The sequence below is a fragment of the Natator depressus genome, chromosome 4 (genome assembly GCF_965152275.1).
Source record: "Natator depressus isolate rNatDep1 chromosome 4, rNatDep2.hap1, whole genome shotgun sequence".
In the NCBI taxonomy this organism is placed as follows: Eukaryota; Metazoa; Chordata; order Testudines; family Cheloniidae; genus Natator; species Natator depressus.
Window position 1 is genome coordinate 53,599,280 of NC_134237.1, and position 16,876 is coordinate 53,616,155.

Below are 16,876 nucleotides of genomic sequence, written 5' to 3' on the forward strand. Positions count from 1 at the left end.
TGTGTATTTAGAACCACGTGCCTACGATCTGACACTCCTTAGGAAAAAGTGTTTAACTAACCTCAGTTTTACACATCACGAGATGCCAAACCATGAAGTTTATAAAATAAGACTGAGCTGTGTGTTTCAGGACAAAGGAGTAGAAATTCCAGAATATTGTCCTGAATGCCAGAAAACAGCTGGCCCAAAGTAAATACAAATGTAAATTTCCGTTTCCTTTAATTAGGTTTTTGAAAATAGAGACCCAGAATTCCTATTCCTCTTAACCTCCGTGGTCAGTACTTTTTGATAAGGGCAAAGCAACTGCCATTTGGGACACCTAATTTGCTGAATACTGGCTTTCTCCCCTCCATCTCCCACTCCAAATGAGGCAGTGGCCTAGAATTCCTACTTCTGATCTCTCTGTCTGGTTGTGAGGATTGGAGTCCTGTTGGTCGTGGCCAGGAAACTGCATTAAAAGGGCATGTATTTCTATCATGTTGGTATATTTACCTTTTTAATTTTAAGCCCTGAATTACTATGATATAAATGGCACTGGCATTTAAATGGAGTTTTTCTGATGCAACAAACCAAGCAGCCAACACTAGGTGGTCCAAAAATATCAGTCTTTAACAAAAATCTTAGATTTACTCTGTATTTGTTTTTCAGTGACAGTGTGCTGAGCTATACACAAAACTAATGACATTCCCTGCCCTGAAGAGCTTAAGTGTCATGAAAACCAAAAATGTTAGGTCATTGCTCTTGTAATGAAAGATTGTGCCACTGTCTGAACGGTTGTACTTTTTGATGCTAGCTTTCTCTTCATGCTTACTACACAAGACTAAAAAAGAGAAATGTCATTAATGCTTCTACAAAAACAATGAGGAGTCTGGTGGCACCTTAAAGACTAACAGATTTATTTAGGCATAAGCTTTCATGGGTAAAAAACCCCACTCCTTTAGATACATCATCTTCTTGCATCTGAAGAAGTGGGTTTTTTACCCACACAAGCTTTTGCCCAAATAAATCTGTTAGTCTTTAAGGTGCCACCAGACTCCTCATTGTTTTTGTAGAAGCATTAATGACATTTCTCTTTTTTAGTCTTGTGTAGTAAGCATGAAGAGAAAGCTAGCATCAAAAAGTACAACTGTTCAGACAGTGGCACTTTAAGGTGCCACCGGACTCCTAGTTGTTTTTGTGGTTACAGACTAACATGGCTACCCCTCTGATATTAAGACTTCTGTTTTCAGTTTAAACCTTTGTTGGATACAAAAATAGTATGTGCCAGATGGGCTACTCCTGACAATTTCTCAGACAAGAGGAGCATTGGTCTGAAATTCTTGGAGGAGAAATCATGTGTGATGGGGTACACTCTGACGCTAGATCCATAAGTGCTCTTTCTGTTTGACAGTTTTATTTACCACAGTTTTTCAGAAAACTACACTTTATTAGTTACCCTTCAGCCTGAAGTCCCATTGCACAATATTTGTATCCCAAAATAATTTATGTATGGGTGAAGGGGAATCTGTATAGAGCATTACATTGCCAACTTAAATTGCATTTTATTAAACAAATCTATTTAACAGTTACAAATATCATTGCTTATTAAAAACAAAAACTGTGTTCTCCATTTTTTTTGCCTTTTGTACTCCACTAGTTAGTCTCACTTCTGTTTTATAATCCATTTCATTTATAGTCTTTTTAATTTTTGTTTCTTGCATATTAGTACAACATTGTAGTATCTAGTTGCAAATGCTCTAACATAATGTTTTAGATGTAAACAAAATTGTTTTCATTTTTTTTATTATTTTCATGAAAAATTTATATTAAGTTTTTGTTTAAAAATAATTTATAAAACTTAAATTTTGGACTTAAATTACCAGACAAATGCCCCTTAGACAATATGTCGGCTCCTTTCCTTTGTTCTTAGTACCAGAGATTAAATGAGCCCAAATCTAGGCAATTTTGGAGCACAATGCAAAACACATCTCGTTACCCTCCCACCCACAATAAATAAAGCTGAAGGACAGTCCCTCATCTCTTAGAAGACAATCACCAAGTCTCACTCTGCTCGGAAAGTAATCTACTGGAGTATGAGGTAATTGCTTTTTAAAAGCATCTTTTTTCTTAAAAGCAGCTTCTTAAAAGCAAAGAGCTGACCCCACTATGAAATCCACTTTTCATCGACACTTAATGAAATCTAATTACAGTACTAAGATGCATCAGTCAGAAGCATGATAGAAAAATCTGAGATAGTGATAGAACTGATGTTTTCTGGGTAATTAATAGGAAGGCTTGAGACTAATGATGATATGTGCATAGAAATATATATTTAGAGAGAGACAGAGAGGAATAATATAGAGGACTTTTAATGACAGAGCAGAGATCGTCTTTGTTTTTAATTTGTACAAAAATGTCTCCTGCAAAAGCTTTAAATCTGACATATTGAAATAGTGGGACTGGGTCATCCTGGCAGTTTGGTAGCAGAACAATATGTTGCCATCAAGTCATTGTTTTGGCCCCAATCTCCTTTGATGGCAGGAGTTGAAAGTACTATGGATTCAGTATGTTCAGCTCTTGCGACATGGGAAAGCTCTTTGTGTTGCTCTTCCTGCTGCTGCATAGAGAATTTCAAAGCCCTTTGCAAACAATAAATTAAGACTGACGTAGGTAAGTGTATATACCCTATATTACATAAACTGCAACATAAAAAGGTTGAGTAAGTTGCTCAAGACCACATAGAACATTAACAGAGCTCGAATTACAAGTCATGGTAGTGGGTTGGACACCTACCAGCCACATTAAAGATAGGTTATACAATATACATTGGTTAAATAATTTAATTAATCATTACCTCTGCTAGGTTTCTCAGTGTTCTTTGGATCTGTGCTCCTTAGCATAAGTACAGAGTGAAGAATTATTATAAATTGATGCATTTTATTAGCCAAAATAGCTTTTAAAGTAGATTAAAAAAATTACAAAAAGCAAAATAAAGATGGTTAGATTCTAGTGTTCACAGACAGAAAAATTGACCACAACGTGGAATGTTAGTTTTCAAGAGATAATAAATCAGTTAAATTAATTCACAGTTTTATCAAAATCTTCTTATAAAGGCAAACTTTTATCCTAGTTCTTTACTAGTAATGAGTGGGTGGGTGATTTGGCTATCAATGTGACTAGGTATACTTATTTATTTCCAATCAAGCTTATATGCCAATGGAATTATGGGACTGCTCACATGAGTTCAACCAAGCAATTCTACAGTAGGATTTAGAAGTTTTGACAAGTTATTTAATTATCAAAGAGTGTAAATTCAGTTCTGAATTACCTTGTCCAGATGATACTCATAGCCAAGTTTTGCCACTGATACATGCACAAGACTGTCACACAGGAAACCCAGAACGTAACATGCAGGTAATGATTCTGAAGCTATTCTAACTCTTTTGGAATTTCATCAGTACCACCAAGTCTTACGCCACTTGAACCAAAGTTTCAAATAGTGGTTAAAATCTTTAGCTTACAAGACAATTCAAAACTCTTTTCTTTTTTGTCTAAGAAGTTGTCAGTTCTCTTGACTGCAAAATCTGTGATATGTAGGCTGAATGCTTTGAAACACTTAGCACATCTCACAGCTAACTTCCCAGGATATCATCCCCCATCCTTGAAGTATGGCCTACATTCTTTGATCCTAGATGTGTACATTTACATTTGGCCGTATTAAAATGCAAATTGTTTGCTTGCACCCAGTTTACCAAGTGATCCCTATCGCTCTGTATCAGTGACCTGTCCTCTTCATTATTTACCTCTCCCCCAATTTTTGTATCATCTGCAAACTTTATTAGTAGTGATTATATATTTTCTTTCAGGTCATTGATTTAAAATGTTAAATAGTATAGGGCTAAGAACAGATACTGGCAAGCCCCCACTAGAAACAGACCTGCTCTATGATGGTTCACTCTTTACAATTACATTGACCACATATGTATTTAAAATGGACAACCTGGTATTAACTATATGGAGTATTTTGTGGTCAGGTTGCTTAGGCAATTAAACTTTCTTGAAGGGGTCTATTACAGAATGCATTTAGATAGCTGTAATTTTCTAATATAGTTTCTTACATCTCAAAGGTGTCAATTAAGATTTGTGTAATCTAGTAATAACATTATACTGTGCTGTATCAGATATTATAACTTGAGCTCCTGTATCTCTATTTCAAACTTATAGATGTAAAGTATATACAATAGAAGAAAAAAGTAAAAGAGAAATTTACTTCACAACTTAGCAAGAGTTTGTAGTTAAGCCTATCTAGTTAGCTGTTGTAGTTACTCAACCTGTGTGAAACACACTGAAACAGTATCTGCTGTTTGACCTGTTTTAAAGGATTAGGCCTAAAGTATGTCAAGATTCTGGCCTATGTTTGGATGTTTTTCTTACTAATAATTTTAAATGTTAAGCAGTTATAAACCGATATAGTGCTGTCTTTTTGAGTCTGCAGCTAGCCTGAAACAAAAGCTGTTAACTCCCCGCTTTCCAGTCACTGCCCTCCACCAATCTCATTCCCTTTTAATTTGATGGTGACACTTTACAGCTTAACATTAACTATTTCATTGCTGATCATTTAAGCCGCTAGGACAATGAAGGGAATGGTAATGAAGCCTATGGAGAGAGGGGGGAGATTTGGGATTTACTCCAGGGAGAACAATGCAGAGGGACAAAAGAAGGAGAGAGATAAAGACTAGGCTGGGAGAGGAGAAATAGGGAAAGGAAGATGGGTAAGAAAGAGAAATAAAGGTAAAAAATACCGTGGTCATAAAGGGTAGCATATCGTCCGAATATAACAATATCTATGAATACAACAGTAAGACGCTGAATAATAAATAGCTATAGGAAAAATTTGTGCCAAATTGTTCAAACCTGGGTGCCTAAAGTGAGGTTTGTAAATAAGTGGGAGCAGCAGGTAGTAAGCACTTCTGAAAATTAGGACACTTTTTTATTTGCGTTCCTAAATATGGATTCAGGAGCCTGTCTTTCGGAACCCAGATCAGAAACGTTTGCCGTTATTTATAACATCAAGGCCACAGTCTATCTACTCTAGCTCTTTATGCAGACCTCCTGTTAACATCAATGGGAGTTCTTCTGCATCGGACGTATGCAGATTTAAGTTTATACCACAGCCCATGGCCCATAATTAAACCTGGAATTAGTCCTTAACAGAATGACTTTGACACCAAGAGAAAGTCATGTCTGCTTCCTCAGGGTCAGAAAGAAGCTTGATACAGGCCTTTGGGAGACAGGTCAGCAAATATAGTATGAAAAACACTGCCAAAAGACTTAGATGGAAGAAAAATAAAGGGACTTTGTGGGTTTTTAAGGATTAATATAGTGGAAATTAATTTAAACTATCGTTTACCATTTCATTTTAACCTACATTTTAAAGGATAACCATTTTCCATATCTCGTTAAATGTTCCTCTAACATGGCAACTTTTTATACAAAACTACTTTTAAAAATTTTAATTCAACAGAAATGTCTTTTTTTTTTTTTTTTTAAATAGCTTTCTACCTTTTAGATACATCTTACTTGCTTCAGACAAGCTTCTTGCATGCAATGTTTTGTTCCTTTAAAGCGTGGTGCTTAAGCCCTGGCATGAGACCTAGCTGGGCTGTAAAACTTTCCCTCAGCAGCTTGCTTATGCTTATGCAGTTAACCTTTCTGCCAGGGGTTCTGCTGCTTATTTATAGAATTCCATTTTTCCAATCATAAAATGAACATTATATTAAGAGAGTCTTCTTTTTACCAATTAGGTCAAAGTCCTAAAATTTTAAGACCTAAACCACATGGTTTAGAGCGAACTGATTCACAAACCATAGGTGACTTTGCTACAAGAAGAAAGGGTATGTACTATAGCACTGCATGTTGTATGGGGCTTTGTTTTTTTAAAAAAAGTATGTTTCTTTTAAAGGTTAAACTCTAATAAAGCACTGTCATTGCTAATGTTGTAATCTAAGATATTGGACACATTTTACTTGCTAATCAAAAGTGTTTCCCATGCAGGGGAAAACATTCTTACATCCTGAATAGTATACGTAAAGATTTACTAGAAATTAACACTTACACATACAAGTTTTGCTCTGTTCAGTTTATAGCTGCTCATATTTCAGATTTAATTTTGTATCTGTTTATTTAGAAACAAGTGTATGTGATCTACCAGCATGTTGTTTGAAATAACTTCTAATTAAGAGATAATATAAATGTCACAAGTTAATAATCTGCTGTTAGCTAAATGTCAAGGTGCAGTCAAAGAGATTGATCCTGTGACTGTCTATTAGTACAGTGATTTCATTTATATTTTTAAAATGAGCATTATGAAGGTGGAGTTGGACTGGTTTATTGTAGGCATTAACTGTGTTGGTATCCAGTACAGTCACATGGGCTAGGACAAATCACAAATGTCAAACTTTTTTTTTTCTTTTTTAAAAATCGTGCTTCATCGGGTGCATTTAAGGCCTGATTAAAAGTCCATTTAAATTGATAGACTGACTCTTGCTGATTTCATTGGGCTTTGGATCAAGACCTTACCACATTTCTAACGATACAGTAGTTGTACTTGGGCTGTTGAGTGCAGCTTCCATTCAGCCTCATGCGTTATAAAGCACTTGATCTGTGCTGATATCCATCATAGTCACTCATCCTGTTGCGTGTTTGTTGCTTAGGTAAGGTTCAGTTCTGCCACCCTAACTCACGTTGAGTAGTACCTTATTCCTTAAGTAGTTCACGGAAATAAATTATTGGGATTTTTTTAAATCAGAGGGACTACCTGATAAATAAGCGGCTGCTAAGCATGAATTAAGGTGGCAGAATCTTGTTTATCGTAAGTTATTCATGTATGCTGATACCTCTTGAGCTACTACATTTTAACTGCAGTAGAGAACAGTTTGGTGCAATTAAATCCAATAATTACTTATCTGTAACATTTCAATTTAAAAAAAAACATTTACATAGAAATCTGTACCAAGGGCTTACCTTCTTAGATAAAGTTCTATCCTAATAGTGCCTCAAAATAGTCCCCCTAGCTGTAATGAGTACAGTTCTGCTCCCCCTTATAAGACCACCTCTGTTAAGCAATTGATTTTTGTCAGTCCCACAAGCGGTCACTTTGACAGGTTTCACTGTGTATGAACTAGTTTTAAACTGGCTGATGTTTGATATTGGTAAGTAGGTTGGTCTTGGAGCAGTCAGATGGGCTGTCAACAATCCTGTGTAGCTGATATTTAATTTTGTTTGTTTTGTAAAAAAAACCTCTAATAGCGTTCATCATAATTTCATAACTACCTTCTCAAAATAATATTTGTATTTTTAAATGGCAAGTATGAGAGAAATTGAAATTGATGATAAATAGACTTCCCTATAAGTCTTGCAGTACAGAAATCCATTGTTTTTTCAGGGCTCAAAATCACTTATATTTAATTTCAGTTTTAGTTTAAGGTGTGGTTCTACTCTGAAAATTATGTAAAAATGGCACCTTACTCAGAATCCTATTATCTGATTAATGGTGCTGGTATGTTTCTTCTGCTTTTCTCTCAAGTTAAGCAGTACAGAGAACTAAATCACCCATGGAAGACTGAGCTGGATTCTATTCTGACTCATGCCTCATCAGTTTTGTTAACTAAATTCCAGTTAAAGCAGGGGTGGGCAAACTACGGTCTGGGGGGGGCCACATCTGGCCCTTCAGACATTTTAATCCAGCCCTCGAGCTCCAGCTGGGGAGCAGAATCCAGGGCTTGCCCTGCTCATCACATGACATGACTCTGCGGAGCTCCCGGAAGCAGCAGCATGCCCCCCCCCTCTGGCTCCTACAGGTAGAGGCAGCAAGGAGGCTTCGCACGCTGCCCCTGCCCCAAGCGCTGCCTCCGCAGCTCCCATTGGCCAGGAACCATGGCCAATGGGAGCTTCAGGGACGGTGCCTGCGGATGGGTCAGCACACAGAGCCGTCTGGCCGTGCCTCTGCATAGGAGTCAGAGGGGGGACATGCCGCTGCTTCCAGGACCTGCTTGAGGTAAGTGCCGCCCAGAACCTGCACCCCTGACCCCCCTCCCATGCTCCAACCCCCTGCTCCAGCCCTGATCCCTTCCCACCCTCTGAACCCCTCGGTCCCAGCCCAGAGCACCCTCCTGTACCCCCAACGCCTCATCCCCAGCCTCACCCCCCCACACACACACCTCAATTCCCTGCCAGAATCCCCTCCTGCACCCTGAACTCCTCATTTCCGGCCCCACCCCGGAGCCTGCACCCCCTCCCACACCCCAACCCCCAATTTCATGAGCATTCATCACCCGCCACACTATTTCCATACCCAGATGTGGCCCTCGGGCCAAAAAGTTTCTCCACCCCTGAGTTAAAGGGCCCTCATTTTCACCTCTGCAGGCTTAACAATGGGATTGCAAATGTGTAAGTGAATGCAGAATTGGGTCTGCAGAGTCTTTATTATTGACAAAGGTGTATGATCCAAGAAAATATTTCAGATCTAGAGTTTGCAGGACTGGTAATTTTTATATAAAAGGCTAGCAACCAGTCAACCCTACCTTTTACTTGTGAACTGAGCCAATTTGATAAGTCATTGTGGCACAATAAACATAGAACCCTAAAGTGCCATTTTCAGATTCCCTTTTCAGAATAGAATCACATGTTAATATTCAGCTTTCAAAATTCTCTAATAGTGGTAGCACTCATTACTAGCAACATCATAATTATTTTGGAATGTTTATAATACAGACAGTGGTTCAGAAACCTCTTTCAGAAGTGAACATTTCCTGATAAGTGTATTTTGGGGTTTATATGGAAATCTTTTACTCAGTGGCAACTTAAAATAAACGTAATTATATTGATTTCTGTGCATTGTTAGCCTTAGAATAGCTGCTGAATTTGGATTTGTTTTCAAATGTTCTGTGCTATAAGATTGCTTGTTTGTTTTTTATATAGCAAAACCAGCTCCACTAGAAATAAAACCTCTGCCAGAATGGGAAGAATTGCAAGCCCCAGTTAGATCTCCTATCACCCGAAGTTTTGCACGAGAGTAAGTCTTTTAGCTTTTCTTACTTTAGAGGATTTATTTTCTTTTTACTGGAGCATTAATGAATATATCTCCGATCTTTCCTTTTTCAGCCTCTCCAGCAGAGACTGAGATTTCCTTTTAGAGAGAGAGAGAGAGAGTGTGTGTGTGTGTGCGCGCACGCATGCGCAGCCATGTGTGCAAGCATGTGTCAGATGTATGTATGTTTGTTGTGCAGTATCATTTGTTAAATAAAAAAGAGAATGTATAACCAGAAAACTCAACCCTGGTAAAGCTGACAGATAAGAGTTTAAGCTCTAATATACTTTTTTTTTGTTTACCAGGAGTTTTAAAATATTCTCATTTGATTGTTTGTAAAATAATTCCTGGTAATTAGCTCCTCCAGGTTTCCTATGTCTCCCAGACCGGATTCAGTGCATAGCACAACTTCCAGCAGTGACTCGCATGACAGTGAAGAGAATTATGTACCCATGAATCCAAATCAGTCCACTGAAGACCCAGTATGTAAAATCTACATCTTAACTACTCTCTTCCTGTGCAGTCCTTATTTTTAAATTATGCAAACACAAATCCTTCTTCCAGTCAACAAACCTTTCTTTACATTTTCTGCATCAAAACCAAAAACCATTTATCTCTGTAGAATTTTAGCTTTGTTTTAACACTGTGGCAGTGAGAAAGTTAAGAGTAGAGTTGTTCAATAAAGAGGAAGGTTAGTATGTCTACAATATATGTTGAAAGTAAGACACCTTTTGAACAAAGTGTTTTAAAATATGTTCTTTCCCAAGGTCTCTGTCTCTTCCTTTCTGTAATCTTTGTTCCTGGGTTACGTGTCAGTAAGTAATCAGTTTCAGTGGAAATAAATAATGCTAGTATTCTCAAGCCAATCCAGAGGCCTTTTGAAAAAAAAATGTGGCAAGTAAACATTGCAAGAAACACGGAAGGAACAAAAAAGTCATAAGAAATCTCCATTGATATTTCTTGTTCAAGTTTTTCTAAAAATATGTATATGTTTATTATACTACTTTTAAAAAAAAATAGGAGACATTTTATATACAAGATAAAATGTTAATAATTATATTGTCTACTTTTTTTTTCAGATAGCGTTTTGCTTTCAGTATAGTCATCCAAGAAACTGTTAGCAAAAGTGAATTAAATTTCATTTCACTTGCTCACATTAGATACAGTGTAGAAGTTATTAGTTGTGTATACATTTCATTTAGGTGTTCACTGAAATGTATCATGAGTGATACGTGTTTTACCCAAATAGAAGCAAGAATTTGCAGTAGCATTTTAAAATAAAAGGTTAGTACATTCCTAAACCAAAATATAATTCAGAGCACCCTTGAACTTTGGGAGAGTTCATAATATCTGTAGCCAAACTTTTCAACTCAGGCCCGTCTTAGCTATTTTAAGTTTTTACATAGTGTTCATCACTTAGTATCTAAGTGTTGCTTAGATTCTTATTTAGTAGGAATTAAAATACAAAGAGTAATACTTCAAAGCACTGTACAGGCATTAACTGATCCTCACAACAGCCTTGTGAAGGAGTTACTGGTAAGTAAGCAGTGGAATATCCCATTTGACAGCTGGAGAAATTGAGATACAGTGGTTGTGAATTACCTTCAGCCATGCAGCAAATCAGTAGCAGAATCAGAATTAGAAACCAGGCATTTCTGTTTCCTGATTCTGTGTTCAATACACTAGACCAAGATGCCACTTAAGAAATTCAATTTTAAAACTTAATATGTTTAATTTCATATCTAGAGGACTGGCCCATTGCTTAGAAAATTTTCTACCGTCTTACATCTCTCATTCTTCTAGATTATGGTACCAAATCCCTTTTGTTTTCTTTTAATTATATTTTAAGACGTTGGTTTTTGTTTTTAATGGACACATCCTGCTTGTGTGATTGTGTGAAATATAGACCCTTTTCTACATAAAGAGTAATATGCTTTTACACATGCCAGAAACAATGATACAGACAATGAAACTTGTATTTTATAAATGAAATACAGTATATATTTACAGTAAACCCTTTCAAAGAAGTTCCTAACAAACAACTCAGATGCTTAATTGACTCAGTTTTTTAAATCCCAGCCATTTTTGCTTGTCCATGTTACCTCCTACTGTTAAAGACATTGGTGATAGTGGAATAAATTGTGTAATGGAATTTAAAAAAACAAAACAGAACAACCCCCACTAAATTAACTCTTTAAGCATTGGGGAGGGGGCATTTCCCAGTGATCTTGAGATGGCTACAAAGCTTTAGGTTTATAAAATGTACTGATTATATAAAGTTTTTGGAAACTTTACATTATTTTAACTACAATTTAAAAAAGGGTCCATAATTTTCTCATCCTTTCCTGTCATTGACTTTAATGTATCTTGTTCCTACATGTCATACTTCTGTTTAATTTAGTTAAATGAGCAATATTCAGCATTTTCTTTCAAGTTGCTGTCAGCCTTACCCTGTCTTTCCTTCTGCCTTGCTCTTCATTTTTTTGCTGACTGCTGCCCTCTGTCTTCCTTTTTTTTTTCTTTATCTTTTAGAGAAGAGTCCTTCTATTGTACTGTTCCTATAACACCTGTTAAGAGGGAGGGATCAGGCTGGGAGAGGACAGAGGAGGTGAGGTGGTAAAAATCTGGGCTAATTGAAAACTAGGTTCATACAATACAATTTATTTTAGGCAGCCCTGTCCAAATTTTCTAGTTAGATTAATCCTGCAGTTTTATCAACTGAATAATTCTTTTGGATTTTCAGATTAGTTGTTATGAAAGTTTTTGAATGAAATGCAAAAGGTTTTTTTCAAAACTTTACTGGTATTGTAAGGCTTAGTTTTTATCAAATGACTATTAATAGCAATACAGTGAAATACAAAATTCTGTACTTAAGTAATGTTAAACTCGAGACACAGAGTGCCAATCAGAAAATCCATAGATTGTCCTTAGCTGACTCGTATGTAGAAATTAGACACAATCTTTTTGGAGTGTCTACCTGAAACTTGATTTTTTTCCCTATCTTTTGACTCTGTGTCCCAAGATCAACATTAGTTAAACTTAATTTTTGTTTAGAATATTGTTAGTTCATTAACAGTAGGCTATAAAATATGAATTATTTATCAGACCAGGAGATCTCTTTGATGAGTTCCCAAATCTTGACTCTGTAGATAGTGTTTAATAGATTGAGCAAAATGTTCGAATGTTCATTGTTGTTGACTTGATTATTTTTCATTATAATTTCAGATTTTGTTCGGCAGCAACAGTCTTGATGGCGGAAGTAGCCCTATGGTAAAACCCAAAGGAGATAAACAAGTAGAATACTTAGATCTGGATCTAGATTCTGGGAAATCTACTCCACCTCGTAAGGTAAACAAAATGACTGTTTTAAAAAAAGGTTGATCTGATATACAAACCTGAGCTGTGTGAAGAATGTGTGAGGTGTTGAAAATTTAGATTGGATTCTCTGACTCAATGAAAAAGAAAAGCAGCTCAGCAGCTTCGCCCTGATTAGCTAGCAGGTATCTATTGTGGCCAGTCATGGAAGCCATATTGCACCCCTCTGGGAAAGCTATAATATATCCTAATGACAGATTTGCATGGGGCTTTTACCTTGGTCTGTCAAGGCATGATAAGAGAAGTCAAATCCTTGATCAACTTTACTCACCACCTCTTTCTGAGAGTTACATAGGTCTCGCGTCACATAACTGTCATGTAGTTTATCACTATGGGAAGTGCCTGTGTCTACAACTTCAGTACACATAGCGACGTTTCGGTGAACTTTCAATGAGTGCACAGTAGATCAAGTATTTTCCTCTTGGGATTTCTTCCCTGGAATCCCGAATCTTAGTATTTTATACAAGCCTTATCTTGTGTAACTGGGAGCTATTAAAATAAAATCTTAAGCAGGCTGTGTTTGTATCAATGGCCTGGATAATACTTAGTCCCGCCATGAGTGCAGGGAACTGGACTAGATGACCTCTCGAGTTTCCTTCCAATCCTACAATTCTATGATTATACCTTCCCCAGTCCTTCCCCCTCAGATTCCCCGACCGCTCTCAACCCTCATTTGCATTTTTTCAAATATCATCAAAATTGCGAGCTATTATACGTGATCATCAGTGTTGCCTGCTGTCTTGTTACAAAGTGCAAGTTTTTATCAGAGATGTCTTTCAGAGTTTTATTGTCCTCTAGCTTAAGATTATGTTCAACAAAAACATGTGCAATATGTTGAATAGACTAGGTAGTACTCTGTGTATGTAGTATTATTTTTTAAAAAAAATACTTATTACACTCATAGCTCTATTGCAAATGAACCTGGCTTCATTTTATTGTAAATATATGTTAATGCCTTTTTCTCACTCTCCCCTTTCCAGAAAAAAAGCAGTGGTTCAGGGAGCAGTGTGGCAGATGAACGAGTGGATTATGTTGTGGTCGACCAACAGAAAACACTAGCACTGAAGAGCACGCGAGAAGCATGGACTGATGGGAGGCAGTCTACAGAATCTGAAACCCCAACTAAAAGTGTAAAATGAAAATTCTATTATTCCTCAAAGAACAAAAGAACTATCATTTATCACAGTGAATTCTGATGAAATACAGAACCATAACTGCCATGTTGCTTGACTGAACAGTACTTGGCAATTCACTGGTGTGTAGCTTCCTGAATGAATAGATGGAAGTCAAAGAATGCTTAAAATATATCAAAGAACTCGAAGTCAGAGGACGTTTTAAATACATCAAAGAAATCTTAAAATCTTAAATTGTGCCCCGTGTCTCTGGATAATTCATCAAATGTAAATAATGTGTAAAAATAGTATTGCTTGGCTCCCAGAAAACCTTTTGTTCTTCATTTAACACATTTGTAGTATTACTATGTTTATGCACTTTTTCAGTTAAAATGTTGGTTCAGGTATTCCCAGTTAATGAATTTTAATGACGAATTCATTTTGAGAATTTTTTCTTACACTACTATACATTACAATTCTAGGTTAATTAAGCTACTTGTAGATATGGAAATTAATGTTTGAACTTCATTTTAACAACTTAGAAATGATTTAGCAGTAGTGTCACAATTTAATAATCTACTTGAAATGTCAAGAAATAAGCGTTAGTTACATACTGTTTTTATATTTAATACATGCAAAGAATATTTGGAAGTCTACAGGTTACCTTCCTAACAAAAATTGCTGTGAGTTAATAATAATGAACTATATTGGTTTTAGGATCTAGCAACATGGCTTAAACATTAGTTATTAGTGGTGGAATGTCTATTGTATTTTATTAATGACAGTGTTCTGTGTTCATTGGGTGAAGATTCTGCAGGGTGGGATCTTACACTTTTAAGACTGAATAATTAATTGTCAAGTAAACCTGCAAACCACTGATGGCATGCAGTAATGTTGTGATCTCACACTTATTAACAAGTAGTAACCTTGATATTATTTACAGAAGGTAGAATTTATAAATAATCAGGTACGTACCAAGCACTGTTGTGCTAATACACTGATCAGGTTTAGACAATGAACTTAGTTTTATATTTCTTAGAAGTCCTAATGTTGGTTTTCAATTTGAAATTAATGGGACGGTTTGACATTCTCTGTTTGTAGTACTAGCACCATACTGTGATTTTGAATTAGATAGTAATTCAAATGGAAATACTATGTTTTGACACTATAGTGCCCTTTCTACAATCTTTATTTTACTTAATCTCCTGCTTTGCCTTATATTTAGATCCCTATGCAACTGATATTTTATATCTATTTTTTATAAAATAGATACTATACCTAACTGATCCCCTTGTTGCTTTTTCCTGGTACTGGATTTAAAGCTTTGTGTACTGTGATCCTTTTTGTTCACTATCCCAGTTCCAAATAATACTCTGCCTTGGTTTAGAACCATAATTTAGCTGTCAGGAAGAAAATAGATTTTCTTCAAGTACATAAATGACTTAAATTTATTAATTATATCTGGATTGAAAATTTACTAACACTTTTTTTTACACAGATACCTTTAAATAAACTATCTCTTTTTGTCCAGACCTTTTAAATGTTGAATGAGTGTATACGTGTGTTAGTCTTGTTTTCTGTCATGCTGGCCTTAGTTCTTTGCCTAATCTACCATAGGTTTTTTTCCACTTTACAGTATGTAAACTGTTTTATTCTTAACAAGGGTTCTTTTTAAATTAGTAATATTTTGATGCTTTGAATGTTCCTTTTTTAACAAAAAAAAAAAACTAAATACAATGCATTTTGAGGTGAATTTTAAATAAATCAAATTGTTCAATTTTGATGTGTAAACTCTGTCCAATGGAACCACAAAACAATACAAATTAAGATATATGGGAAAAGTGCCTAATTACCAAACACAGTTTTTTCTGTGAAGTTGCTAGATTGTAGATACAATAAACAGTACGTCTAAAAAACTAAACCTAAAAATATTTTCAAAAGCAAGTTGCTGAGAAAAAACCCCAAACTGCAAAATTGGACCAAATTCCTGTCCCGTTGAAGCCAATGGAATTATTGCTATGGTCTTGAGTGAAACTAAGTATGAGCTAATTATAACTAGACTGTCTTTAAAAAAAGAAAAAGGAGCAACTGTATCAGGCTTCCACTCATGCACATCACTTTCAAGGACTGAAATGTTACTGTGCATAATTATTCTTGCTGGTGAGCAAACTTTCCTTATTCACCAATACTGCAATTGAAGCATCTATAAGCAAAGCATGTGTTTGGTACTCCACGTAATATGGGGTAGTCTTATTTGGGATACTAATTTCTAATTTTTTTTTATACTATTAAAGCAGAAATGGTGGGGTCTGATTTACCTCTCGCACCAATCCTTCACAAGTATACCGGACTTTAGAGGAGTTACTCCTGTTTTAAACTGATCTTAGTGGAGAATCAGACCTTTCATTTATTCTGAACAATAAATATGGTACTTATCAAAGGGCTACCATAAGGGCGCTCAAGGCCAAAATTGTACCCTTATATGGAAATACACATTGAGGAGGCCTCAAAACACGGGGTTGAAATTGAGTTTTCTTTTAATTCTCTTCAGATGGGAAAGTTTGGGGGTGGTGAGAGGGGTCACAGAGGTGTTTGTGAAAGAGAATCTCTCAATCCCCTGGAAGGGGATGCTGCTCTGTCCCTCCTTCACTCCATGACAGTGCGGCTCCGTCAGGATTGTGCACTATCAGTTTTTCAGTATTACATTTTTATCTCCAGTACTCTGCTGCTTAGTGAACAAGTAGCAATCTGAAGCTTTCCTTGACTCTTTCAACCATTTCAGTGCTTCAGGGCCAATTTTTTTTTTTAAAGCTGGGTTTCCTGAAGTTGCGCACCAATATCAATATATAGGTGCCTAAAATGAATGGTTTTTCAGAGGTTCTGAGCACTTGTGACTCCTTTTGATCTCAGTGCTTAACTTTAGGTACCCAAGTTTGAAAACTTTAGCCCTCTTTGACTAGACAACAGGCATAGTTTGCGGTGAATGATGTATCTGGTATGCACTTATGTCCTCACTTGAGTTATAGCTTCCATTTTATTAGACTTTTTAATTCAATAACATCCATAATGTTAGTTTCAATGAGCAAAAATTGAGTATTTTTTTGTTTTGTTTTCCTAAAAGAGAAACTATCAAACACCAGTTTCCAGACGCTACAGATAGTGTGGACATAATGCTTTCAAAAATAATATTGGAGTGGTTTTCTTGGCTGTGTTGGATTTTAATGTATTTTTCATATTCATTTTTGGCATTACATTATTGTCAGCCTGTATTGCCACAAGGACATTCAAAGAGAGGGTGGTATTAATACTGTATAGTGTCCCT

At 36.1% G+C, this 16,876-nt stretch overlaps 1 protein-coding gene across 8 annotated transcripts in view; it reads left to right on the top strand.

Moving 5' to 3' along the window:
- GAB1 (GRB2 associated binding protein 1) overlaps positions 1 to 15,610 on the top strand; it is a 138,096-nt gene extending 122,486 nt beyond the window's left edge. For 3 of the 8 annotated variants that reach the window (XM_074950922.1, XM_074950929.1, XM_074950930.1), the window contains exons 8-12: positions 5,784 to 5,873; positions 8,959 to 9,052; positions 9,426 to 9,549; positions 12,293 to 12,415; positions 13,423 to 15,599. In XM_074950922.1, coding sequence (XP_074807023.1) covers positions 5,784 to 5,873; positions 8,959 to 9,052; positions 9,426 to 9,549; positions 12,293 to 12,415; positions 13,423 to 13,581 — 590 coding nt within the window. In that variant the 3' untranslated portion in view covers positions 13,582 to 15,599. Of the gene's footprint in view, positions 1 to 5,783; positions 5,874 to 8,958; positions 9,053 to 9,425; positions 9,550 to 11,599; positions 11,676 to 12,292; positions 12,416 to 13,422 lie in introns of all 8 variants that reach the window. The other 5 variants (XM_074950924.1, XM_074950925.1, XM_074950927.1 and 2 more) reach the window with 5 other exon arrangements.
- The last annotated feature ends 1,266 nt before the right edge of the window (positions 15,611 to 16,876 follow it).